The sequence below is a fragment of the Opisthocomus hoazin genome, chromosome Z (genome assembly GCF_030867145.1).
Source record: "Opisthocomus hoazin isolate bOpiHoa1 chromosome Z, bOpiHoa1.hap1, whole genome shotgun sequence".
NCBI classification, from domain to species: Eukaryota; Metazoa; Chordata; class Aves; order Opisthocomiformes; family Opisthocomidae; genus Opisthocomus; species Opisthocomus hoazin.
Genome location: NC_134454.1, coordinates 29,648,846 through 29,674,312, shown reverse-complemented (window position 1 = coordinate 29,674,312; position 25,467 = coordinate 29,648,846). Strand labels below are relative to the sequence as shown.

The window sequence follows — 25,467 nt, the reverse complement described above, 5'->3', positions numbered from 1 at the left end:
ACTTGAGCTAGCTCTCCAATTTGTATTTCCCCACTGCAAAATACCAGTTCTCATTTATTCAGTTGGACTGCTGTGCCTCCTGACGTGCAAGCTTCTGCTGATCTGCATACCGAATATATATGGTGCTCCAGCTTCATCATAGACTTACACTGCAACAGTTCAGTTTAGATTACATCTCTGAATATTTCTTATACAATGAGCTGAAATGCCTGTGTCGTCGAAATAGTAAGCAAGAAGCTCTCTGACTCTTAATGTTGCCTATCCATTGCATTTCGGGAAAGCAGTCTTATTACAATCAGAGTATTATCTGAGTGACATGTGCTTGAGGGCTTTTGCTTTGAATCCTAAGAATCTTGTTAAAATCTAAAAAACAAAATTATTAAGATTTATATCTCAGGAAAAGTGTTGTCCCCAATACCATACAAATTAGACCTCATTTGGACAACTGAAGAAGGGGTGTTCACAGAACAAAAAATCAGTGCAGGTTCAGATGCAGCTAATTCTCTCATATATTACTAAAATGAAGTCCAAATTCACAGGTAGCTTGTGGCACACTGAAAGTGTTGTCGAAAATCCGGGAATAAACCTCGCAACACCAATGTAGTGTTCAAAGGCAGGCATTCTTTATTGCGACGTCGGATGCACGGGGGATAATTCCACCGAACGTGCATCCCCTGTACCTTTTACGTGTAGTTTATATAGATCAAAATATACATATTTATTAGGTTACATAACTTATCCCTTTCATAATAAAATTAGTTCATTTTCATACACTCCTCCCACCCGCCCTTGCACAGTGCCTCCTAGTGGTGGTCATCGGGGGTCCCAAGATGAAGGCTCATCCTCTTCATCACAGTGTCCGCTGGTTGACCCCAGCTTCTGCACATGCGCAGTCCTCTTCTGGCTCTTGTCCTGTAGTTAGGTCGCTGTAGCTATGTCGCCGTGACTGGCTCTAGGCGACCGCTAACATGCCAGGTGGGAAACATGGGACTTTTTGTTTCAGTTAATTTAGACAATAGATAAAAACCACAAACACACCTGCAACCATAGTAATGCTATTTCTATTAAAAAATCCCCCTTTACCGTTATTGTTTATCATTGATGATTACCTAGAGACCAAACTCTCTGTTCCTGGACCTAACGTCCAGGTGGGCAGGGGCTATACAAGGGACATAACTAGCAGCATGGTTTATGTTTATGGTTAACAGATTCTATCCCGTTGGTTACAAAAGAACTCAAAACTTCCGCAAGGTTGGTGCAGTTATAAACCACTTAGCAAAGAAAGAAATTTTAAGTAGAAAACCATAAATGATAATCAGAACCATTTTAGAATATTTTATTAGTGCATTCAGAACCCAACAGAGAAGAAAACTTCTCTGCTTATTAGGAAGCATTCCAGTTTAAAGAGAAAGTGAAAGTAATAGTAAAAAAATCAATGGGACTAATGGAGACTTAAGTTAGCCAGGTTCCTGCTGTTGCAGACAACCCCATCACATAATCTTGCTCAGAAGTGTGTCTATGTTTATACCAGACAGAGTTCCCTGACTGCTCCCATCAGGAAACTCCCCAGGCCACGCTGAGGACTGCAGCCGTCACTGCCTACCCGTGTTCAGGGAACGGCATGGCTCCCCAGAGGGGCCAGCACTTGGCAGGCAATGACCACGGCCTGCAGTTCCACTGAGCAGCTGCAGTCCCGAGGGGCTGGTGCGGTCTCCAAATGTGCACGCTATTTAGTAGAGAGATGCTCTTTCACTTCTGTGCTGGGGACTTGGTACTATTGTCACAGGGATGAAAGGGCCTTTCTGGTATCAGGAGGATGTTGTGGATGAAATAAAACGGAAGCAGCTCAGGGCAGAGCCTGATAAGAGTGATAAATAAATTCGAAAACATGATAAAAAACTGATGGGGAGACATCCAAAAGAGCTAGTTACAAAGTAGCTACATGTGGAACAAATAATGAGTAGAAATTCCTACAACAAACTGAAAAAAGTAATAAAAAAGGTCAGTGCTTCAAACTGAAGACAAACAAATGCAGGCTGGAAATACAATAAGAGTCATATCTATTTTTTTAACTCGGGTTGATTAACCCTTAGAACTCCTTTATCTTCTCCGTACCATACTCTAGATAGTTTTGGCTGTAACATGGATGCTTTCCCACTGCAGGTGTTTTCCCTCCAGCACATCTCATCAGCGCAGGCAAGCGCTCGATTCCTTTTCAAGGGCTAAAACTGCTCATCACAAGAGTTCTTCTGATCTTGAAAAATCGTTCTTTCCCCTTCCCAGCTGCGCTATGGTAGTACTAGAGGCATGTATGAGAAAATGGATTTTCTATTATCGTGAGCACAAGGGAAGACCCTTAGGAAACTCCTACAAAAGAACAGTGTGCAGTTCCATTTTTTAGGCTGTGCAGTGGTTAAATTTCCATGATGAAGGTGAAATCCTTACAGTGGAGGCCTAACGATAATCTGCAGTGAAACCTGAATCACAGCATGGTATTTCTGGTGAAGTGTTCTTAGAAAAACCTTATGCCTTTAATGACACCTTTGGCTGGGATAATTGCATTTCTCTGAATCCACAGTGGGGGTGATGGTGCAAACTTATTCTTAGGGCAGACTGACATTTTCTGTAGGGAAAAAACCAGCCGAATCTGTTAATGATTTGAGGTCAGATTTGACAAATAGCTTTGATGAGAATTTTTTTTAGTTTGAGACCATTCCTTTCAGACTCTTTCAGAATGGATCTTTTTGACATGTTTGTTCTGAAGCAATGCATTGCTTAGAAATCATGCTATTTTTAGAGGGAAAAAAATTAAAACCAAAACAAAATGCTCTTGTTTCCTGTCAAATAAAGTGTCTTGTTCATTATGTACCCTCATTATGTAAAAGTTACGTTTGTTGAACTTTTACACCGGATTTTGGTGCAAGTCTGTACTGTTTTGATTGTATGTGGACTGTCTGTGCAAGGCATAACACGGACTCAGTCTGTGCTGCAGTATGATATGGACTTTTATTCAGCCTGCCCTTGTGGCAAGAGGCATTTGTTGAATTAGGAGTTACACCATTTTGATAAAAAGGATTACTGTTACCTTCCCACAGCAGTCCAGATGATGTTTTTCTTCTGCTAAGAAATTCTAACTTTCATGTTCCCACAGACCTTTTGCATCTGATAGTCACAATGGTCCCTGTGACAGCCATGCCACGCTGCAGTCAGAAGGTCCTACCTAAGGAGCAGAAGATCAGGCCAGCTGTCATCCTGCAGGCAGCAGCCGCCTGATGCTATGACTGATGCTTTTCAGGTCACCTCCTCAGCAGAGTCACCTTTTCTGCAGGAGTGACTGGTTTTAAAAAACTGAGGCTCTTACCGATAAAGACAGAAACTGAACTTCTGCTTACAGAACTGCAAAGTTTGGGGAAGAAAATGTTTGGATCAGGAGTGCTGACCATCAATTGTAATGAGTGACATGTAGTTAGACAATAGTTTAAAAAAAAAAGAAAAAGAAAAAAAAAGCCTATCTTAGTCTGTTTTGAGCTTTTTGTTTTTTGGGTTTTTTTAGGTAGTTAACCTACGCAGGCTGTGGCATCTCCACTGTTGGTGGCTTTTAAGACCTGTTAGAGAAGCATCTGCCAGGTAAAGTAAAGCCTGCCTCAGGGTAAGGGAAACCTTTTCTGTGATCCAACAAGGCAAAAATGTCCTGGGGAAAAGGCGTGCAGTCACAACAGAAGATAACTTGCCAACAAGAAATATAATTGCATTACGGGACTTTATTAAAGCAAAACAATTTTACGAGTGTAAAATCTGCCTTTGATCAGGAGTCTAAAAGTCAATCGTTCTGTCCCAAAGGTACAGACCCTTTTAATGTAAGGCTGAGAAAACTGCTGATGCTGCCTGAACAGGGAAGGAGAGGACAATGAAACTGTCCACGCTGAGAGGGTCTGCTTCAGAGATTAAAGCTCAGCATGGCATAAGGAAGAGCGAGGAGGGGGTGCTCATACACATTAAGCAGATGGAGTAAGGTACAGCGTCCCAGTATTTCCCAGACCAGCCATGGCACAAAGCCTTCACCATTTGAGTTACCACGGAAGCCTCTTTGCCTTTTCAAATCGGTTCCATTTCCCCCAGGTTCATCTATTTCTTTTTGCAGGTGGTTTATTTTTCATTCTGTTCACAGGCTGTGATTTCAGTTACAACCCTATACCTCAGGCACACAGTGCAGTTCAGCCTGAAAGTCAAGGATGCCAAGCTACCCACAGCCACCCAGGGTATTGTTTGCACATCACATTCTGCAAAAGGTTTGCTCTGCTCAGCTGCTCTCAGGATCGGGTGCTCTCTTACCCAATAGCTGTTGCAAGGGCAAAGTGAAGGATGCAAGAAGCACTGAATCAGCAGCTAAACATTTTGTCAGCTTCAGCGAGCATGGTTTGTCTCCCAGAGAAATCACAGAGAGCAGCTTCTAGCATCCTCCACTCTCACAGAGCTCCTGTGATCTCACCAGCTCCTCCAGAACAAATCCATGCCCAGTGCCTAGCGAAGCGCACACTGTGCTTACCTTCCAGTCCCAGACCACAACATCATGCTGATCCAGAGAGTAAACTTACTGGCTGGGACATTGCTTCTACCCATTGTGTATCCTGGATCACCGGAAAAGGCTGGAAGGTAGAAAAATATGCAGCCCAGCAATCGATAGCTGCTGTTACAAAGTGTGGGACTTTCCCATCACATTGCATTAGTCCAAGGAACGGAGGTCACGTGAAAGCAGCAAGCAGCACAGCGCAGCCTTGCCAGCAGATGTGTGACATGGCTAAATATAATGACCCGTCTGAGGCTGTTAGCTTTACCTGTTAGGCTGTGGTACACACTGTAGTCAATCACTCATTCTCAGTCAATCACTGCTCTCGTTATTTCTGAAGCGTTATAATGATACTGTTGTGCCTCACGTTCCTTTGTAAATACATATTGCACACAGTTCCTCTAATTTAATCAGATGTACAGGCCAGACTTGTCCCTTAAAGTGACACAGTATTTAGAAGCTCCCAAAAAATCCAGGCTGGTGGATATGTTGATGGGTGCCTGGGGTTGTTGAAGTCATAATGTCACTGTCTGCAGGGGGATTTTGATACGTCTTCGCATTTTCAGGACAGGATTTTGACTGCCAGCCAATTCCTTGCAGTAAAGATGGCATCTGTGGAACAGAACTATAAATACATAGAGCTGCTATGAAAATATATGTATTGTTTCTCAGACACTTTGGTATCACAATAATAGTTCTGTGCAGATTAGTCATAAGCAAATATTTCCAGAGTGTAGGATGGGGATGCTATACTGTGAAAAGGCACAAGAACCATCTGCTAAACACACAAAAAAGAAAGCAGCACAAAAACCTCTATCACAGACCTCATATGTGATTTTGACTTAGAGTGAAACATTCCCCCACTGCATTTTGGGAAGGAGAAATCCTGTTGCAGTCATGAGACCCTGTCCTGCAGCTCACCTCAACAAATTCATGGGTGGAGGGAAGGAAATCCCAGAGATAAGATAGGGCTACGGTTGATGATCCTGTCCCAGCCTGGTGTCAGCACGTGTTTCATTATACTCTAGAGCCATGCAACTGACTCTCTAGGACTCTGAATAGCTGAGGAAATCACAATGTATTCCAAATGGGGTTGGGGGGTGGGGGTTGGGGGGGGAAGCCTTCCCTGTGTGGTCTCTCCCCATTGATGTTTTAGGGAAATTCTTTCAGTGGAAAAATACTGTAATTTCTGTCAATTGGTCAGCTTTTTTTCTGGAAGGAAAGTTAGAGAAATGTATATTGCATATTAAAGGCATGGAGGAGACAATAATAAAATTCAGGTATAAAATTGTTTAAACAAGATACAGGACATGAAACAAACGACTCTTAAACTTGAAACACACCTGTGTTTCTTATCTCACATATGTAACTAAAGTACAAAGAAGATACTGCTTTGCAACAGAAAACCATGCAAGCAGATGTGAAGATCTTTTTACCAAGTGAGAAGATATAGATGCAATATTGCATTTGTCTTTAGACAGGAGTGGAAAAGGCAAAGAATTACAGACTAACCCAGATCTACATGAAAATTGTTGGACAGTAGAACACTTTTTTCACTGAAAATAAAACCAAATGCTTTGAGGTGCTTAGTTTAACCTCTGAAAGAATGGTGAAGAGATTACATATATAGTTACCTATTTGACAACTTTGAAAAAACAGCTGAAGCAGCATATCCTGGGGGAAAGTTCATGTTTTCTTGTAAGTCTTTCATGCCTATTTCCCAAATATGATTCACCAGAGTCCAGTTTTAAGAACAAGTTTCTGTCAATGACATAAGTTGGAGTTTGTGTCCTTTATTTAAACAGGAGTAATATCTTCCCGAGGCCCTCACAGTCACCAGCAGTACTAGTCAAATTGTGATTCTTGGAAGAAAAAAAGTGCATTGTCTTCTTCAGACGTTCACAGAACATCACTCCTAATTTTCTCTGCTAGGCTTAGAGATCTCCTGTATTCCAGACACAACTGCAAACCCATAGCTGCACTATGAACATGCTGCTGGGAAAAAGAGCATACAAATTTCAGAGCAGGGAATTTTCATAGAATCACAGATTCATAGAACGGTTGGGGCTGGAAGGAACTTTTAAAAGTCATCTAGTCCAACCTTCCAGCTGTGGGCAGGGACATCTCTAACTAGATCCAGTTGCTCAAAGCCCCATCCAACCTGGCCTTGAACACTTCCGGAGAGTAGGGCAGCCACAGCTTCTCTGGGCAACCTGTTTCAGTGCCTCATCAGCCTCATGTAAAGAATTTCTTTCTTATATCAAACCTAAATCTACCCTCGTCCAATTTAAAATGTTTGCCCTGGTAAAACCTGTCACTATAGGCCCGTGTAAAAAGTCTCTCTCTTTCTTGTAAGCCCCTTTCATATATTGAAAGGCTGCAATAAGGTCTCCCCACAGCCTTCTCTTCTCCAGCCTGAACAGCCCCAACTCCCTCAGCCTTACTCCAAAGAACAGGTGTTCCAGCCCTCCAACCACCTTTGTGGTCCTACTATGGACCCACTCTAACAGGTCCATGACTTTCTTGCCAGCCTGTTTCTTTTGTCTGCTTAAAGCCTACAATTAATGTCTCTTCCACATGCTTGTCCAATTTGTCACTGAAGCCATGCAGACTTATTGCACCCACAGCAACCTTCAACACAGAGTTTTATAAGTCTATGACCACTGCTGTAAAGAGCCACCTACCTTTGTTTTGGTGTTTGCTCCCACTAGCTCCCTTTGATGGAGTGTATTCACATATCAGAAAAGGCAGACTTCCCACGCTACCAAGGATTTTTAGGTCCCTAGCATATGCCCCTTCCCATGGTGTGAGCCAAATGATGAGTTCAAGCCTAGCCAAACTTTATTTGTATGGAAGGAAAAGCACAAAGTGTTTAACAGGTCAAGCTACCATGGAAAAGGCACAGGAGTTTCTGTAGGTGATAGCACTGAAAGGAACAACCTAGCTAATGCCACATGCTACCACATGTAACCGTACTTTACTGTACCTTTTTGACCACTGAAAACATGTCCTTGTGTAATATGTTGTTGCTACAAATCAAGCTAAAGAATTAAATTATGGTGCCAAGTCATTAAAATAATCAAATATTCAGAGTGTTGGGTTTAGGGTTTTGTGCTCAAGACAGCACCAAAGAAACAACTGATTTCCAACTCTACCGAAGATATGGGTGTAGAAATAACTAACTAACCATTTTTCTGAACATGCTATGTAAGTGCAAACCAATAATAAAAATTGATTTCTTGTTTTTCAGGGCTACTGTTAAAAATGAGAGTTTATTAGTCATTCACACTGTATGAGGACTTATGGGTTGACACTGGGCTGTCTTCTTTTCCAGACATCATATCCTCTGAGAGGAATGGCTAGCACCTTCTGTCGTCTCCTGGCTGGCCGTGCAACCACTGCACTCTTTGCCGCCGCAGGCACAGGGGTGCTCACTACCGGGTACCTCCTCAACCAGCAAAATGTGAAGGCTGCTGTTCAGGAAAAACGGAAACTCTTTCCTCCAAGGTAAGGACTTGGGGTTAGGCAGTCAGCTGAGCACAGCGTCCCATTAACTGAGCTAGGAGCAATGTTAAGGGCTTTGGAAGAAGATAATTGCTTCTTCTTTGGAGGAAGAAGCTGCAAAGTCTTCATGTGGCCACACTGACTATGTGTCTGACCATGGACCGTGTGACCTGAAAAACAGTACCCTGTATTAATAATCCCATTTTTAGGTGGCACCAACAATGGCCTTTACAACTAGAAAGCAGGGATGTGACATAGTATCAACACTCAAAAAAACCCCATTATTGAACAACTGTGAGCCTAAGAAATGTTTCAAATTTTAGGCAGAGCACGACATTGGTCCTTATTTCATCTCATCAGCTGTCAAATGTTTTTCAGGTCAATCTATCAGACTGGCTGATTGTACAGACTTTAACATTAAGAAATGTGAAAATATTTTCATTATGCAAGTACTAAAGAAATCTCCTGTATAACTCCAGTACTTGAAATACTCCTAAATCCGTTACAGACTGGCTGGCTGATGATTAGAAACTAATTACAGACCTTCTTCTCTGTAGGTTGACTTAGCTGGCCATAGTTGTGCAAAACAACACGGATCAGGTTCTGACAGACTTTTTTTTTTTTTTTAAAGTGGTGAATGGTATCCTAGTCAAAATATGTTCTTACAGAAACAATGGTGTTATGCATAAAGCAAATCATTACCAGTACAAGGTAGGTGGGCTCTGACGCAGTTGGATAAATGCATTGCTAAAGCGTAACATCTCTGTTTTCCCTGGTTTCATACACCATGCAGCTTTCTGTAAATAGCAACGCCATTAACGCAAACCCAGATATTGTAGAGCGAGCTTCCCAGCTGGCACGTATCAGATGGTCCCACTGATGTCCGCTACACTGTGAGAGCACCTGCGCTCCAAATTACAAAGAACTTCAGCTAAACTTAATTACCTTCCTACTTGAACCAAAACAATGTTAGAGCACTTCCGAATAAGTGTGTCTCAGCAGAAATTTAATGGGGCTTGGTACACCTTGGGAGCTCATTGGGATTCGTTTTCCTGATGGCTTCAAGTAGCAGAAAACTGCAGTTGTGTGTTGGTGTGGTGGCCCACTGCTGTGCAGCATGGGGTACTTTCAGTGACCTGAAACTTCCTCCATTCCTAAAAGCCAATGCAACATATAAACCTAAACTAATTATACTTTTAAACCACGCTATGTACCCTGTATCTCATTATCCTTTTAATAGCTTCACAAACTAGCAAGGATTACTTTTCAAGGGTGCCATATTAATTGCTCGGGATTCTTCTTCTCTTCAGCGCAGACTATCCTGATCTCCGCAAACATAACAACTGCATGGCCGAGTGCCTCACACCGGCCATTTACTCTAGGCTAAGGGACAAGATGACTCCCAACGGCTACACCCTGGACCAGTGCATCCAAACTGGGGTTGACAATCCCGGCCATCCTTTCATTAAAACTGTGGGCATGGTCGCAGGTGATGAAGAATCCTACGAGGTAAGACATTTCCAGAGTATTGTTTTATCTGAATCAGTTTTTGTGGTATCGTTCACAAGAGCTCCTTAGATGAAGACAGGTTCCTGGTAAGGTATGCACCCCCAAGACATATTGTATCCCAGAGAGTACATAAGGGGCAGACCATGGGCATAAATATGGTGTTTTCCCTACTCTTCCATGTTAGGAAATGCATGAACATGAGGTGTTACTACAGGTGCCCTCTCTGCTGCAATTGAAGTTAATAAAACGTACCTGCTTGGGAGCAGCCGCCACCTGCCTCCCACAGCTGCCCCTCTTCCTACGACTAAACTTAGTTCATGGTGAAGCTATGCAACCCTGAGACACACAAAATACAGGTAATGTGGAAATTGCATTGTGGAACAGCAGAGGCAGAAGTGAAAATAAATATCTTCTGGGAAGTGCCAGACATCATCAAGCCACAGCTTTTGGATCATGACAAAAGCTGAAGACAGACAGCATTAGAATCATAGAATCATAGGTTGGAAAAGACCTCTAAGATCATCAAGTCCAACCATCTGCCCAACACCACCATTCCCACTAAACCATGTCCTGAAGTGCCACATCTACACGTTTTTTGAACACCTCCAGGGATGGGGACTCCACCGCCTCCCTGGGCAGCCTCTTCCAATGCCTGACCACTCCTTCAGTGAAGAATTTTTTCCTATTATCCAATCTAAACCTCTCCTGATACAACTTGAGACCATTGCCTCTCGTCCTATGTCTAGTTACCTGGGAGAAGAGACCAACACCTGCCTCACTACAACCTCCTTTCAGGTAGCTGTAGAGAGCAATAAGGTCCCCCCTCAGCCTCCTCTTCTCCAGACTAAACAGCCCCAGCTCCCTCAGCCACTCCTCATAAGACTTGTTCTCTCAACCCCTCACGAGCCTCGTTGCCCTTCTCTGGACACGCTCCATTGTCCTTCTTGCAGTGAGGGGCCCAAAACAGAACACAGAAGTCCAGGTGTGGCCTCCCCAGTGCCATGTACAAGGGCACGATCACCTCCCTACTCCTGCTGGCCACACTATTCCTGACACAAGCCAGGATGCTGTTGGCCTTCTTGGCTCCCTGGGCACACTGCTGGCTCATGTTCAGCCAGCTTTCGACCAACACCCCAAGATCCTTTTCCACTGGGCAGCTTTCCAGCCACTCTTCCCCAAGCCTGTTTTGCTTGGGTTTGTTGTGACCCAAGTGCAGGACCCGGTGTTTGGCCTTGTTAAACCTCATACAGCTGGCCTCAGCCCATCAATCCAGTCTGTCCAGATCCCTCTGCAGAGCCTTCCTACCCTTGAGCAGATCAATGCTCCTGCCCAGCTTGGTGTCATCTGCAAACTTACTGAGGGAGCACTCAATCCCCTCATGCAGATTATTGAGAAAGATGTTAAACAAGACTGGACCCCAAACTGAGCCCTGGGGAACACCACTTGTGTCTGGCCGCCAGCTGAATTTAACTCCATTCATCACCACTCTCTGCACTCGGTCACTTAGCCAGTTCTTTATCCAGTGAAGATAGTATGGACAGGTTTATTTAACTCTGGAATAAGAAGAGGAAAAGAGAAGAAAATCCTTATTTTTCTTGACCTCTGTGGTCTGGTTCATTCAGTCTGCCTACAGTGGTACCTATTATTATACAGTCTCCTAACAACATCCCAAACACTGGGCTGCTGAGGATCTGGCGTTCCGGACTATCAGCACTTGTGGTTCTTGTTCCTCATTTAGATGTGCCACTGCCACTGCTGCTCATCCGCGTGAAGGCGTGGCTCTAACACGTGGCTCTAACAAGGACTAACATCCCATGGCAGTGAAGACATAGGGTATTCCTGCATGACCTAAAAACAAGAGGCAAGCTGCCAAGGGACTCTGTGTTCTGATTGGTGATACATCCTGAAACCTCATCTCGTTGCAACCACATACAGTACCTGTCTGTGGTAACTAAAGTAAGCTTGTAACTTAAGTAAGGAGCAATTGCACCTGTCTAGGTCAAAAAGCACCCCTGCTTTTCATATTTAGCCTTGCCTGCGTTTGCAAGGGTCCCTTTACATCTGTCCCCCAGGAGCCTGTGCCAGGGGACTGCTTCTGTGGCTGAAGCTGGTGCATTTAAGCATTTTTATGATGATGCAGACTCTGTCTAGATTCTCTTGACTCCATAGGTGTTTGCTGACATTTTTGACCCTGTCATTAAAGTGAGACATAATGGCTATGATCCACGGACAATGAAGCATCACACGGACCTGGATGCATCCAAGGTAGGATTGAAATAACATAATAAACAAATAAAGGTTGAGGGCTGCTTCTTACAGTGATGATATTGCATGTAATAGTACTTTTCTTTTACCTGATCCAACTCCAAAGAGAGTAATGTTACGGTTAAGGAAAGTAGGATGCCACTCATAGCCCTACCAGCAAGAAAGAAGCAACCCTATCTTGTTTCTAGAAGAGGGATCAGTCCCAACTGGACTAAGCATTTGGGCCACAGTCTCACTTGGCACTGTGAGTCTGTTCAGGAGCTTACAGATAATTGTGTGTCTAAAGGCAGGAATGAAAGCAGGAGCTGACTCCACTACACGCACATACACATGATCAGACCTTACCTGCTGCTTAATACTGCCTTCATAGCTCAACTACACTGTGGTTTAGCATCTGTTGGGCTTTCGTCTTTCAAAGGATCTTCTGTACCTGGCCCCCTGCCTCTGCCTACATCCACATTTCCAAAAACCTCACAGATTCATTTATATTTTGGGACCATGAAGGACTGGCTGGTGATTCTGCCACATTCATTCACTCAAAGAAATTGCTTTTCTTAAAAATCCTCCTGGTGTCTGAAACTCTGAGGGGCTCCTGGTATCCTGAGTATCTCTGATCTTATGGAAAGGTCATCATGGCTGGGCAGAAAGATGCCCCTCTTTTTGTTTGATGGGATTTGTTTTTTTTAATGGTGGTGTACAACATAGGGTACTGCGTGTGGACTAATGAACCATTCTTCCTTCAGGTCACCCATGGTCAATTTGACGAGCGTTATGTCCTCTCATCGCGGGTGCGCACCGGCCGCAGCATCCGGGGCCTCAGCCTTCCTCCTGCCTGCAGCAGGGCAGAGCGGAGAGAGGTGGAGAATGTAGTGGTCACCGCGCTCGCTGGGCTGAAAGGAGACCTCTCTGGAAAGTACTACAGCTTGACCAATATGTCCGAAAAGGATCAGCAGCAGCTTATTGATGTAAGTACAGCTCCAGTGCTGACACCACCTTCATTTATTCTTGTTTATCTTCATCTTTGTCTTTCTTTGGGGTACACGCTTTCCTGTGTAGCTAAGGAGGATAATCACAGCATTAGCCAAATAGTTAATGACCTGCCAATATTTTTAATATAATGGCAAATTATCCAGGGTCTATATTTTGGCTAAGTATACACTATGCAGGTCTGAAACATGAAATTGTATTTCAGCAATATCTGTGTCAAATAAAATATACACGGTTGTTGCCACCTCTTTGGACAAATAACAACATAAATTCAGGACATTTTCTTGGTCATTTTCTTGAGCAAACATCGATATTTTCCATATTAATAACCACTCTAACTAAAAATATTACATTGAGATTATCATCACATATTATGTGTATTCCAGACTGTTGGGATACGGGGCTTTGGCTGTAATTTCTTTGCATCAAAATTACACTAATTCTAATTTACCCAAAATGGTTGTGGCCAACTGCACCCAAGTGACCTTTTCCCAGTCCTGTAACTATGTTTGAGGACTTGAAGGATCAGGCCCATAATGAGAGTTTTCACTGTCACACAGATGGAAACACAAGAATTTTCATCACAGATTTTGTCACAGCATGTGACGTGTCAAATAAACCTTGAATGTGCATTTTAAATATCCAAAGGAATGGCTGTACCTTGTTAGCTATATTCATGGCACATTAATCCATAACATCAACCAAAAGGGAGCTGATGAAGTAACATAACTATTTATAACCCTGGAACCAGGTGTCACAGTCTGGATTAACCAGGAGATAAGAATTTATGTAAGGTCAGTAACTTTTTAATCTGAATGTCCTTGGTAATATGTTTTGACATTTATAACCTCTTGTAGGTCTTGAATGTTATTTCATTGCCATTTTCAGCAGGAGAGAGCTCTTCAGAAAGCAGAGGTTGAAACAGGAGCGTGGAGAATATAATTCCTTCATGGTTTAAGGCTAAGTCCTTTGGGAAGTGGAATAGGCTTCACCGATTCAGCGTTTTACTTTATTTTGTTTGTTTTTATGGTAATGCAGATTTATAGAAATCAAGGCACTGAATGCTGCAACCTCAGATTCCATCTTTAACTCATACCATTTCTTCCCTCTTCCAGTACTTTAGGACCCTGAACCTCTGTGGTATCAGGCTTTCCGCCAGCCTTCAATAAGCACCATTTGATCTTGGTGAGGTCAAATCAGCGCTAGCTGAATGGCATTCAGCACAGAAGGCATTTGGTACTTTGCAGATTTAGGCCATATGCACGTAAGAGAAACTAATAGTACTCAGCTGTTTTCTTGCAAAAAGAGGAATCTTTCTTTCAAGCAAAAGTGTCAAGTGGAGCAAGGTGAGGAAGCAAATGTTGTGTCCCTGTGATGAGCAAAGAGAACCCTATACATCTTCTTTCTGCATGGTTGGGGTTCTGGCTATATCATGTCCATCACATTCAAAAATGAATACCTAAAATTCTCCACTAAGGGGAAAAAGAACTAAAGCATATCAACTTGTCTACCATGTCATATTTATTCTGGACAGCTTGCCTCAGTATTCTTAATTAAACTCTAGATTTAAAAAGACAGCTGCCAACAACCCCTTTCCCCTTAAAAAAAAAAATAAACCCACACAACATTTGATATGGCAGTGTTTGAGGAATTAAGAACTACTAATTTTTCAGTGCACACATGAAACTCAAATACTTAGTTGTTTGGGGAAAAAACAGTTGAGTTAAGAAAAAAAAAATCTACATGATCTGGAATGTGGCAAGTCAGTGGCACAACAACCGCTACATTTATTAAATCAGAAATAGCATCTCTGTTAAGGAACAGAACAAGTCTGTGATTCCAAAAGGTCAGGCTTAGCACTGATTAAATCCCTACCTTGACTTCATGCTCAGAATAAATTGCTAAATCTCTGTACTGGAGAAATATATTTTCAGAATTAGTCGTGCCCCCCCCACCCCCAGTCTTTAAGTACTTGTTGCCTTCACCTATGCTGAAATACGTCTGTACGGAGGAAACATCCTTGGTGCTAGAAGTCAGGTCCCTCCAGAGTACTCTTTACTGTGTGTGTTTGTGGTATCAGGTACCCAGTTCCCATTCCTCCCTACATTTGAAAAATGTTTTTGGCAAAACTTGGGCATATTACCAGTGTTCATGAGATTCTGCTAGACTCAGGAAAATCACCTGGGCAAAGTGCTTTCAGATTTCAGAAGAAGGAATCGGATTCACAATGTGTAAAAAGTGATTTACTTGTACATTGATTGTCTTCACATAAAATCTATTAGACAGCATTATACTGCTTCCGTGAATAAACTTGAATTTTTTTTCTGTTCTCTCTCTCTTTTTCTCTTTCTCTCTCTCTTTGACCCCATTTTGGTGTCCAGGATCATTTTCTCTTTGATAAGCCAGTGTCACCTTTGCTAACATGTGCTGGGATGGCACGTGACTGGCCAGATGCCAGAGGAATCTGGTATGTTGTGTGACATGTAGAAGCTTGTGTCACATTTTAAAGATTGTGTTACAAATCTCCTTGATTGTCCTAACCTTGCAGCCACTCTGTCCCCATACTCACAGCATGCTCAGTTTGCTTTAAAAAAAAAGGTTTCCCTGCTTAATTCAAAAGAAAACAACAAAAAAACCCCCTAAAAAACAGTAATGAACAACAGAATTGGTAACACCTTTATATTCAAGAAGCCATCACTAATATCATCCACACAACACAATATCATAGACATGGCTCCTTCTTGGGATTTTTATCTCCATTTTTTCTATTTCTAGATAAAAACTTGATTTGGGAAAAAGCCTGTGAGTCACCACGCAGTCGGCAGAGCTGAGGTTACAAAAGCAGCTCTAACCCAGACTGTAGCCATGCTGCCAGCTATGAACCATACAGCTGCAGGACACCGCATTGCAAATTCCTGCCCCTCTCCTCACTGTCAAGAGACACTGTCATTTTAACTCCAGAGCTGAAAGTAACCCTTTCTTTCCAAAAGAACTGGACAAAAAGGACATATAGAAGTTGAATTCTCTATTTTGTTCTAGGTCTGTTTCTACTTTCACAACATGCTTGACATATTTTGCACCCAAATACAGGATTTTCTGAGGAGAGAAAGGGATAACAGCTCTGAGACCAGTGCACACACCCGCTAGCAGCTGTGCAGTGCATAGCATCTGCATCCATCCTGGTATACTTCTGGGCATTACCAGATGCTACTGAAAAATTAGGCTTAAAAGGGTTCTGAGGAACGATCTAGCCTATCTCCTTGCCCTAGGCAGGTTCAGAACTTTCAGACAGGATGGGACTTCAGGTGCAAAAAAACCCCAACTGTTCTCCAGGCAGTGTCCAATAATACTGGCTCATGTTCAGAAGCATAGCTAGTATTACTGCGATGAGCGAAATCTGATTTCGGTCCAGGAGCAGGCGCTGTGAAACCTGATCATCCATGAAATCCGATGACCTGCTGGACATCTGTGAGGATTTTTTAATTTCAGCAAGCTTCACATTAGTTCCCTGGTCCCCATGTAAATCTGAGGAAGAGGAAGAAGAGAAAGCTGAGGCATACTGTTCATTGTCTCTACAAGCAAACAGGAGAAGTACCAACAATACAATCACTATCCAGGGATGTCCTGAATAAAACAGACCTAGGTTTTTGGCTTGTTTCACATGTGAAATATCAGGCAGACTGGAAAAAAATTAGTGTGCTTGGAAAGTATTTCAGTAAGACACATTTGGAAAATCTGCCTTTCTCTTGCAAGAAACTGTCAAAAAGAGTGCACGTTCTGGAAATTATTTTGCTTATAATGATTATGATCCTGTCATTGTTATGGGCTGCAGGACTATTCCCACCGACCTCTCTGGTGGCAATTGGCACAGTTTAAATGCACTCAGCGTGGCTTGCCTCCATGTTCCTTAAAGAAATGGTTAAGGAACTTAACCAGTGAATTAGCTAATTCGTTAATTAAAGGGGGAGCTGAGACAGGTCAACCTCAGACTACTTGGAAAACCCTCCCCTGATCATTTGTACGTGACTGAAGACAAGGTAACTGGACCTCGGGTGACCACAATGTCAGGGCAGAGTATGTATACATCTAGCAAACTCCAAGAGCAAAAAAGGGAGTCGCAGTTAAAGACCAGCTGAAAGTTAGGCTCTCAGTGAACTGTTTCAATTTTCATGTGCTTCAAACCCGGTAATACGCCACTGTTTGTACAAATGAGTCTGGTCCTATCAATCACCTTCTGTGTGCTGTAGAAAGGCCGTAGTAGAAGAAAGCGGAGAAAAAGCCAGGAAAAGTGACCTCAGGCTAGACCCAGCATTTAATAAATCTAGCCACAACCGAACTGTTTGAAGTAAGAGTGGGTATCTTCAGGCATTTTTATCGTGACTGACAAGTCAGCATCACTAATGCGCTGTCCAGGAGCAACGTGCAGCTGCTGTCCTCAGAGATGTGACTTGACTGATGTGGCAATCCGGTGCTACCGAGCCACACAGAGGGCAGTGGGATTTGATTTGGGGGAGAATACAATTAAATAAGGACATATTGCTTGGCCCCCAGCAGCATGTAAACGTTAGGGATTTTTTCCTAGCTGCATAGTTTTCTAAGAACAATAAAAACCATCCCTGGTGACAGAGGGTGCAGAGCTTGGCTTCTCCCTTTGCTTCACCTCCCAGTTGTGCTTGCGCTAGGGGACAACATGTTTTTCCTCGCTCAGCACCACGGCAACATGATGTGATCAGAAAAACTGCTCTTCCCTCTCTGCCCAAGAAAGCTGCCTAATGCCACTGGCATGGGGATCCAACTGTGAAAGCAGCTCAGATCGCTGACTCTGCAGAACAATGTTATTGTGCTGCGCTTAACCTGAAAGACTGTGATAAAGCTAAGGATACTAGGAAATATTTTTCAGGGCTTGTCTTTTTAAAGATACTATTTTTTTTTCTTTTTCTTTCAACCAGGCATAACAATGACAAGACATTTCTTGTTTGGATTAATGAAGAAGACCACACCAGGGTGATCTCCATGGAGAAGGGTGGCAACATGAAACGTGTGTTTGAAAGATTTTGCCGTGGTTTAAAAGAGGTAGTATCTCTGCGAGTTTATTATTCCCATTTGCTTATTGTTGGGCTGTTGTCAGCACTGCTTACTGCGGTTCGTACTAAACAGTCATCTCCAAGAGCAGCAAAGTGAAGGAACACCAGTCCACATAGCAACCCATACTAACGTAATTAAAGAAGGAAACACGGGCAGATTGCTAGCTGAGTTGTAGGGAATAATAAATAAAATGCCTTTGTAGTTTCTGTATTAAAATCTCCAGTACAGCTGGCTGAAGAAACATCCCATTTTTGCCACTTTGTGCCTGCAGGCTGTGGGAATTCATAAATCAAGCATTTTATTTGGGTTGCTTGATTTGCTTGAATGAAGAATATATTGGGCCCAGCCTCCTGGTTGTCATCCCTGATGCTGGGAGCGGAGTGGATGCTGCTGAGGCTGTGCACGGGACTGGGGTTTAAAGACTTCTGGGCTCACTGCCAACTTTGGGGAGATATGGGGCTTTGTGATTAAAATACTAAAAACCCATATCCAGGGCTATTCATAAAGACAAAAAAAGCCTTCCTGAGGTGGTATGTGGATTAAAACTGTTTTGTCTAGACAATCCAGGTATAGCTGCAAGCTGGCTCCAGCCCAGCGCAGCCCCATGTACTGTTCTGGCACAGAAGAAGTTGCTTTAACAGAGACAGAGGATTTTACTGTGTCCCAAGGCAATATAACAAGGTGCAGTGGGACAGGTGACATGGCCAAACACTGTTCTCCACTACTCTTGTCTGCATCATTTCTGGTTGCATTGCCATAATACATGAAACCCTAGAGGTTAAATTATGTCAGACTGAAACTGGCCTGAAATTGTCTCCAAGACTGTAAGAATATTCAGACTGCATAAAACAACTATTTCTCCCCACTGAGATCCTTGGCAGGCTCATTTCATCTGAACCATGGAGGAACAGTGTTTGTCTCCATCACACTGCTTCTCTTCCTGGGTATGGAAATACATATTGGGCCAGACTTGGATCACTTGCTTCATTCTTCTCACCTTGGAAAAACAGCTTGTCTGGCTTTCTACAGACATCTCTGTCTCAGACACCCCCCAACAAGTCTAGAGCTGATACAGCTGTGCACCCCTTCCATATCACTTCACAGCCCCCAGCCAAAAAAGGCAAGGCCAAGTGGGGACAGTAAGGAATGACAATCTCTTGATTGTGGAAGCAGAGGAAGTTCAGAGCATTCACAGGGAAGTTTCAGTGTGCAGTGTGTTTGGGAATACAGAAAAACGAAAGGAACTAACATGCTTCTTTGGCATTGGGGTGGTGAACGAGGACCTGTTAGGTTTCCAGTGTACACCAATGAGACTGACCAGCGTACAGGGTGGTGGCCCAGGTGACATGGCTTGCGGATGCTGTTCCCAGCTTTGCCTCTGCTCTTCTGATTAGCTCATGTTCAACAGAAGTAGACCTGTAGTACCTGGCCATGGGGGGTGGTCAGACAGCTTTGGAAACTGTGACCTGCAGCCATAGCAGGTGTCTGAGGCAGGAAATCAGATCTAGTTTCCCACCACAAGTTCTGGTGTCCTCACAAAATACAGAAATGATGGTAGGAGGGCCCTGTATTTTGTATCCTGCTGCAGAATGGCAGTATTCATGTATATTTGCAGGGGTCTTGTAAGCATGAGCTGGTTTATGTATCCGATTCTCCTCTGGAGGAGAACTGAATTGAAATTGTATTTGAATCATAGAAATAAGCCCAAGAAGAGAAGATGAGTGAACAGAGTACCAGCCTATTCAAAGGTCAACAGATCCTTGTGATTTTTCTGCAGATAATTATTTCACTCTCCTTTCTAATCTGGTCTACTAATGAAAAGCATTATATGCAAGCTATGCTGTCACCTTATAATGGAACTGTGGCTGTTTAATACTAGGCATTTAGAAATCAAGTATCCTCCCCCAAGAGTCAACCTTGAAAATTACACAAAAAGCACCTTCAGCTCCTGTTGTTTACTTCAGCGTGTTTACCAAGCACTTGAGTCCTTGGGGCTTGTGTGTTGCAAACTTGCTCCAAAGATACCAATGTTAGAAACACGTGGCAAAAGCCATTATTCTTCTGTTGAAGGTATGGCTTCGCGGACTAAGGCCATACCAAACCATCATGACAGGGAGCTTTGTGATAAAGTGACAAAGAGTCTGCAAGCTAGTGGTCTGGAGAAAATGATGAAGAAATCCTTGTGATAGGCACCGGTACTCAATGAGTGCAAACATTTGCATCAGATCCAAACCAGACTGTATTCAGGTGTGAATTTATGCAGCTCCACTGGTGTTAGTGAAGTTCATCATCAACACAGACACACGGTGAAAAGAATCTCAGCTATAAGCAGACATCATAATATAAGACATTTGTATGCTGCCCTTTTTTCTTTTTATTTTTTTGCCGTCATAGGTGGAAAGATTAATTAAAGAACGGGGCTGGGAGTTCATGTGGAACGAGCGTCTCGGGTATGTTCTGACCTGTCCTTCTAACCTGGGAACTGGTTTACGTGCTGGAGTCCATGTTAAGCTGCCCAAGCTTAGCAAGGTACGTAAATCATTTGAAAGGCCAGTGACACAAATCAGCTCTTCTGATTTATAAAGGAACAAATGAAAAATGACAGCTTACAGTGACTGCACGTTAGCATAATGTGTAAGAAGGTCCCAGGGATAATACACAACTACTTGAGCACACTTTTATTCTGCAAATTATTGTATTTGTTATGGAAATTAATCCACTCAGCAGACATCCACCAAGACAGGCTGTAATCCAAGGACTGAGAAAACTATCCATCTCTGCCTGTCTTTCTGGAGGTGCTATGAAGTCATGGATAATAGCATTGCAGCAATTCGGCAAAATACACAGAGTAAAAGGCAGTAAGCTCAAACCTGTTTCCTCTGATAGGATCCTAGGTTTCCAAAAATCCTGGAGAACCTGCGTCTGCAAAAGCGTGGCACCGGTGGAGTGGACACAGCAGCTGTAGCAGATGTGTATGATATCTCCAACCTGGACCGCATGGGTCGCTCAGAGGTAACCTGTTCTCTTTTTTCCCATTGCTTTTTAGCTCAGATCCGTACTGATGAGTCAGTTTCCCTCTGGCTGGGTTCACTCCGCTGACTTCAGTGGAGCCATGGCAGTTTTTACTCCTGATTAATCTGGTCCAGTGGAAAAGCTGACTAAAAGAAAAATTATTCATGTGCATGAAGTGCCTGACAAATATTCCTGCTATGGCAAAGAAAAAAAACCCAAAACCTGAGCAAGTTCCACAAATGTGACTTGCTTGCACCACGTGCTGAGAATCTCCGTTGAGAGCACACAGGTGCTGGAAAGGTTTGGCTTTGGTGACAGACATCCCTCAGGACAATGTTTTTCATCATCACAGTACAAACTCTTCGACCTGCCTGCCTGCTGGAATGTTCAGCTATGAGACTGGTGCCCGGCGGTCTCTGCAGTGCTGGATATGAGACATGTTTGTAAGTCATACAGTGGACAGTGAGCTAGCTACTAGACGTTGCACGGTATCTGCTGCACCTGCTGCAAGATGTTGGGCAAGCAGCAGGATCGAGTCCTAACCCACCCCCGGAATCAGGCACTGAAAGCAAGACTGTTTTAAGGTGTTGTGTTCCTTTTAGGATTCAGTGTCATGCACTTTCTCCACTGTTAGACAGCACGACAAGGCCAATCCTTTCATTCCAAAATAACTGAGGAGGAGCAGTTGGTGCCATCTTCAGGTGTCCTGTGTGGTACTGAGCAGAGAAAGCAGGAGAGCTAGGTTTATATCAGGGCAGGGATGTACTTGTCAGCTCTGAGTCCTCCCTGTTGAGCTGTAGGCTATGATGAGATGGGTTCATCTCAGACATTTGTTTTGAAGGTATTTCAGTTTGGATGAGTATTTGTTGCACCAGAGAGGGGAAATGACCATACAGCCTGGTGGTGCTGCTGCTCTCCTGGGAGAAGAAGCCTACAAAGAGGACGACTTTCCCTTGGTCGAGGAGGACTGTGTGAGGGATCGCTTAAGTGATCTGGACACCCACAAATCCATGGGCCCTGATGGAATGCACCCACGAGTGCTGAGGGAGCTGGTGGATGTCATTGCTGAGCCACTCTCCATCATCTTTGAGAGGTCCTGGAGGACAGGAGAGGTGCCCGAGGACTGGAGAAAGGCCAATGTCACTCCAATCTTCAAAAAGGGCAAGAAGGAGGACCCAGGGAACTACAGGCCGGTCAGCCTCACCTCCATCTCGGGAAAGGTGATGGAGCAGCTTATCCTGGAGGCCATCATCAAGCAAGTGGAAGAAAAGAAGGTTATCAGGAGTAGTCAGCATGGATTCACCAAGGGGAAATCATGCCTGACCAATCTGATAGCTTTCTACGATGACATGACTGGCTGGGTAGACGAAGGGAGAGCCGTGGATGTTATCTGCCTTGACTTCAGCAAGGCTTTCGACACAGTCTCCCATGATATCCTCCTAGGGAAGCTGAGGAAGTGTGGGCTGGATGAGTGGTCGGTGAAGTGGATAGAGAACTGGCTGAATGGCAGAACTCAGAGGGTTGTCATCAGCGGCGCTGAGTCTAGTTGGAGGCTGGTGACAAGTGGTGTCCCTCAGGGGTCAGTACTGGGCCCAGTCTTGTTTAACTTCTTCATCAACGACCTGGATGAAGAGTTAGAATGTACCCTCAGCAAGTTTGCTGACGACACCAAACTGGGAGGTGTGGTAGATACACCAGAAGGCTGTGCTGCCATTCAGCGTGACCTGGATAGGCTGGAAAGCTGGGCAGAGAGGAACCTGATGAGGTTCAACAAGGGCAAGTGCAGGGTCCTGCACCTGGGGAGGAACAACCTCATGCACCAGTACAGGCTTGGGGTGGACCTGCTGGAGAGCAGCTCTGCGGAGAGGGACCTGGGTGTCCTGGTGGACGACAGGTTAACCATGAGCCAGCAGTGTGCCCTGGCTGCCAAGAAAGCCAATGGGATCCTGGGGTGCATCAAGAAGAGTGTGGCCAGCAGGACGAGGGAGGTTCTTCTTCCCTTCTACACTGCCCTGGTGAGGCCTCATCTGGAGTACTGTGTCCAGTTCTGGGCTCCCCAGTTCAAGAAAGATGAAGAGCTACTGGAGAGAGTCCAGCGGAGGGCTACGAGGGTGGTGAGGGGACTGGAACATCTCCCCTACGAGGAGAGGCTGAGGGAGCTGGGCTTGTTCAGCCTGAAGAAGAGAAGGCTGCGAGGGGACCTTATAAATGCCTACAAATATCTGAAGGGTGGGTGTCAGGAGGATGGGGCCAAGCTCTTTTCAGTGGTGTCCAGTGACAGGACAAGGGGCAATGGGCACAAACTGAGGCACAGGAAGTTCCGTCTGAACATGAGGAAGAACTTCTTCCCTCTGAGGGTGACGGAGCACTGGAACAGGCTGCCCGGGGAGGTTGTGGAGTCTCCTTCTCTGGAGATATTCAAGACCCGCCTGGACGCGGTCCTGTGCAGCCTACTGTAGGTGACCCTGCTTCGGCAGGGGGGTTGGACTAGATGACCCACAGAGGTCCCTTCCAACCCCTACTATTCTGTGATTCTGTGATTCTGTGATTCTGTGAGACTTGGGCCCCAGACCTCATTTCAGTTTCATATTTAAGTATTTTATAAAGCAGAACAACTCCTAAGAGCAAATCCACTGCAGGATGGGGGAGAAACAGCTGTGTGAAAGAGTTGCAGCCTCCTCCCACTAGCTCTGCCCAGCCTTACTCCAGGCTGCAAGTCCTGTGGCACCACTACAGCTTCCCTTTCCTCACCAAGACCGAGACTGTGTTCACCCCCGGCCACGTCAAGAACAACTGAGACAAAAACTGATCCAGTCCAGTGATTTGAGCACTCTGCTAGTAGGTAGGAAACAGAAGTTCAAACCTTTGTTGAACATGTCTGTTGCCCCCAGGTGAGTGCTGTAACCTCCCAGCCGTGGTCAACCTGGCAGGCCCTGGTGGGACTGAGCTCTCCTGAGGACCCTTTTTCTCCACCACCAATGCAATATACCTTTCGGGCTCAGATGCCAACCTGCTTGTACATGTCAGGATTTAAAGTACTCCCTGCTTGCCCAGCACCACAATTTTAATTACCTTGGGGGCTTTACTGCGAGGTAAAACTAGATTGCAAAGAAAAGCATGATGTCAAGCTGTGTTTATCCAGAACAGCACAGCACTGAAAGGCTTTGGCAGCTCAGACACAGATGTAGTGTGGTCCTGGTTTTGCAGCCCAACAGCTGAGTTCAGCCCAGCTCTTGGTAGCTTTTTGTAACACAAATATAACCCTGGGATAATGCACCTGGGTTACAACTAGATTCAAATTAGTACACAGCCAGCCAGCTGGCTTCCCTTCCTCACTCACCCTGGGTTTTCTGCCACTGGGACAGAGACAAGTCAGGTCTTCTGTGCTTTCTTATTCGGATGTGCCCCTGAACGTCTTCACAGCCAAGGGGCATTTGGACAGTGGTTTGGAAGTCTTAAATTTTGGAGTTTGATGCAGGCAGCTATGTTCCTTTGGATTTAGACTGAAATTAGTAAGAGTAAAAAAAATATTAAGCTGTATTATTTGCAAAAACAGTATGTGACAAAGACGTTTATTAATACTTCAAACATCATCATGTGTGCTTTATACTAAAATAACACTAATACAAAAGGAGTACACGGCACGATTAATTAATATGAGTTCTACTGACAGATGGCCTAAGCCTACAAATTTCTGCTTATACAAAGACTTCCACTTAAGCCTCGTATAGCCAAGATTCAAAGGAATAAGCCAACAGATAAAATACAATCTCTACCTTGAAGATTTTGAAATCTAAATAAGACAAGACAGACTCAATGGGATAGAAATGTTGTATTTTAAGACATATTTTCTTAATTACATAATAAAATAAATTCCATTATGTGGTAAAAGTGTTTGCAGAACTGAGTTATGTTCTCAAAGGTGCAAGACAAAATTGTATTTTTGCTTCATTTCAGTTACTGGTCAATGCAAACTTAATATGAATTTCCTCTTCTCTTGGAGGCTGCAAATTCAGACCTCTGATTTCCCAACACAGTTGGTCTGTAAAAGACAATAAAATAAACTGCTAAGCCACTGAAATTCTTTATAGTAAAAACAAATCCCTTGAAAACCAGTGACTGTCACAATAAAGAGACAATGGGATTTAGTCTTCGCTTTTGGTTTTAACAAGCCAGTCATTACAGGTTGCTAATGAACCATTTCATGAAGATTAAGAAAAATCAGTTCTATAGCTTGCTGGCTAACAATATCACAGGGGCCTTGGTCCTCACATGTCCCTGTCTGTGGAGAAACCCTGCTGGGGACAACACACCTTGTATTCTTCAGCAATAGAGAAAAAGGTTACAAACACACTGCTACCCCCTGCCATATAGAATAGCAAATTTCGGTGCTGCTCTGGGCTAGAGCTAATCCCACCTCTGCCAGTGTAAATCAAGAGCTGAAAACAAAGGAGTGACGGATGATGTGGAGCCAGCAAGAGTTTAGGGTGACCACTTCTGCTTCAGAGATGTGGATCCTGCTTGGCAAAACTGCGTCA

General features: G+C 43.9%; 1 protein-coding gene across 2 annotated transcripts in view; it reads left to right on the top strand.

Moving 5' to 3' along the window:
• The window catches only part of CKMT2 (creatine kinase, mitochondrial 2), a 30,163-nt gene that overhangs the window by 3,542 nt on the left and 1,154 nt on the right, over positions 1-25,467 (top strand). The window contains exons 2-10 of one of the 2 annotated variants that reach the window (XM_009941165.2): positions 3,554-3,627; positions 7,902-8,074; positions 9,382-9,580; positions 11,750-11,845; positions 12,589-12,810; positions 15,214-15,299; positions 17,782-17,905; positions 20,312-20,446; positions 20,804-20,929. In XM_009941165.2, coding sequence (XP_009939467.1) covers positions 7,923-8,074; positions 9,382-9,580; positions 11,750-11,845; positions 12,589-12,810; positions 15,214-15,299; positions 17,782-17,905; positions 20,312-20,446; positions 20,804-20,929 — 1,140 coding nt within the window. In that variant the 5' untranslated portion in view covers positions 3,554-3,627; positions 7,902-7,922. The remainder of the gene's footprint in view (positions 1-3,553; positions 3,628-7,901; positions 8,075-9,381; positions 9,581-11,749; positions 11,846-12,588; positions 12,811-15,213; positions 15,300-17,781; positions 17,906-20,311; positions 20,447-20,803; positions 20,930-25,467) is intronic. The other variant, XM_075410765.1, reaches the window with a different exon arrangement.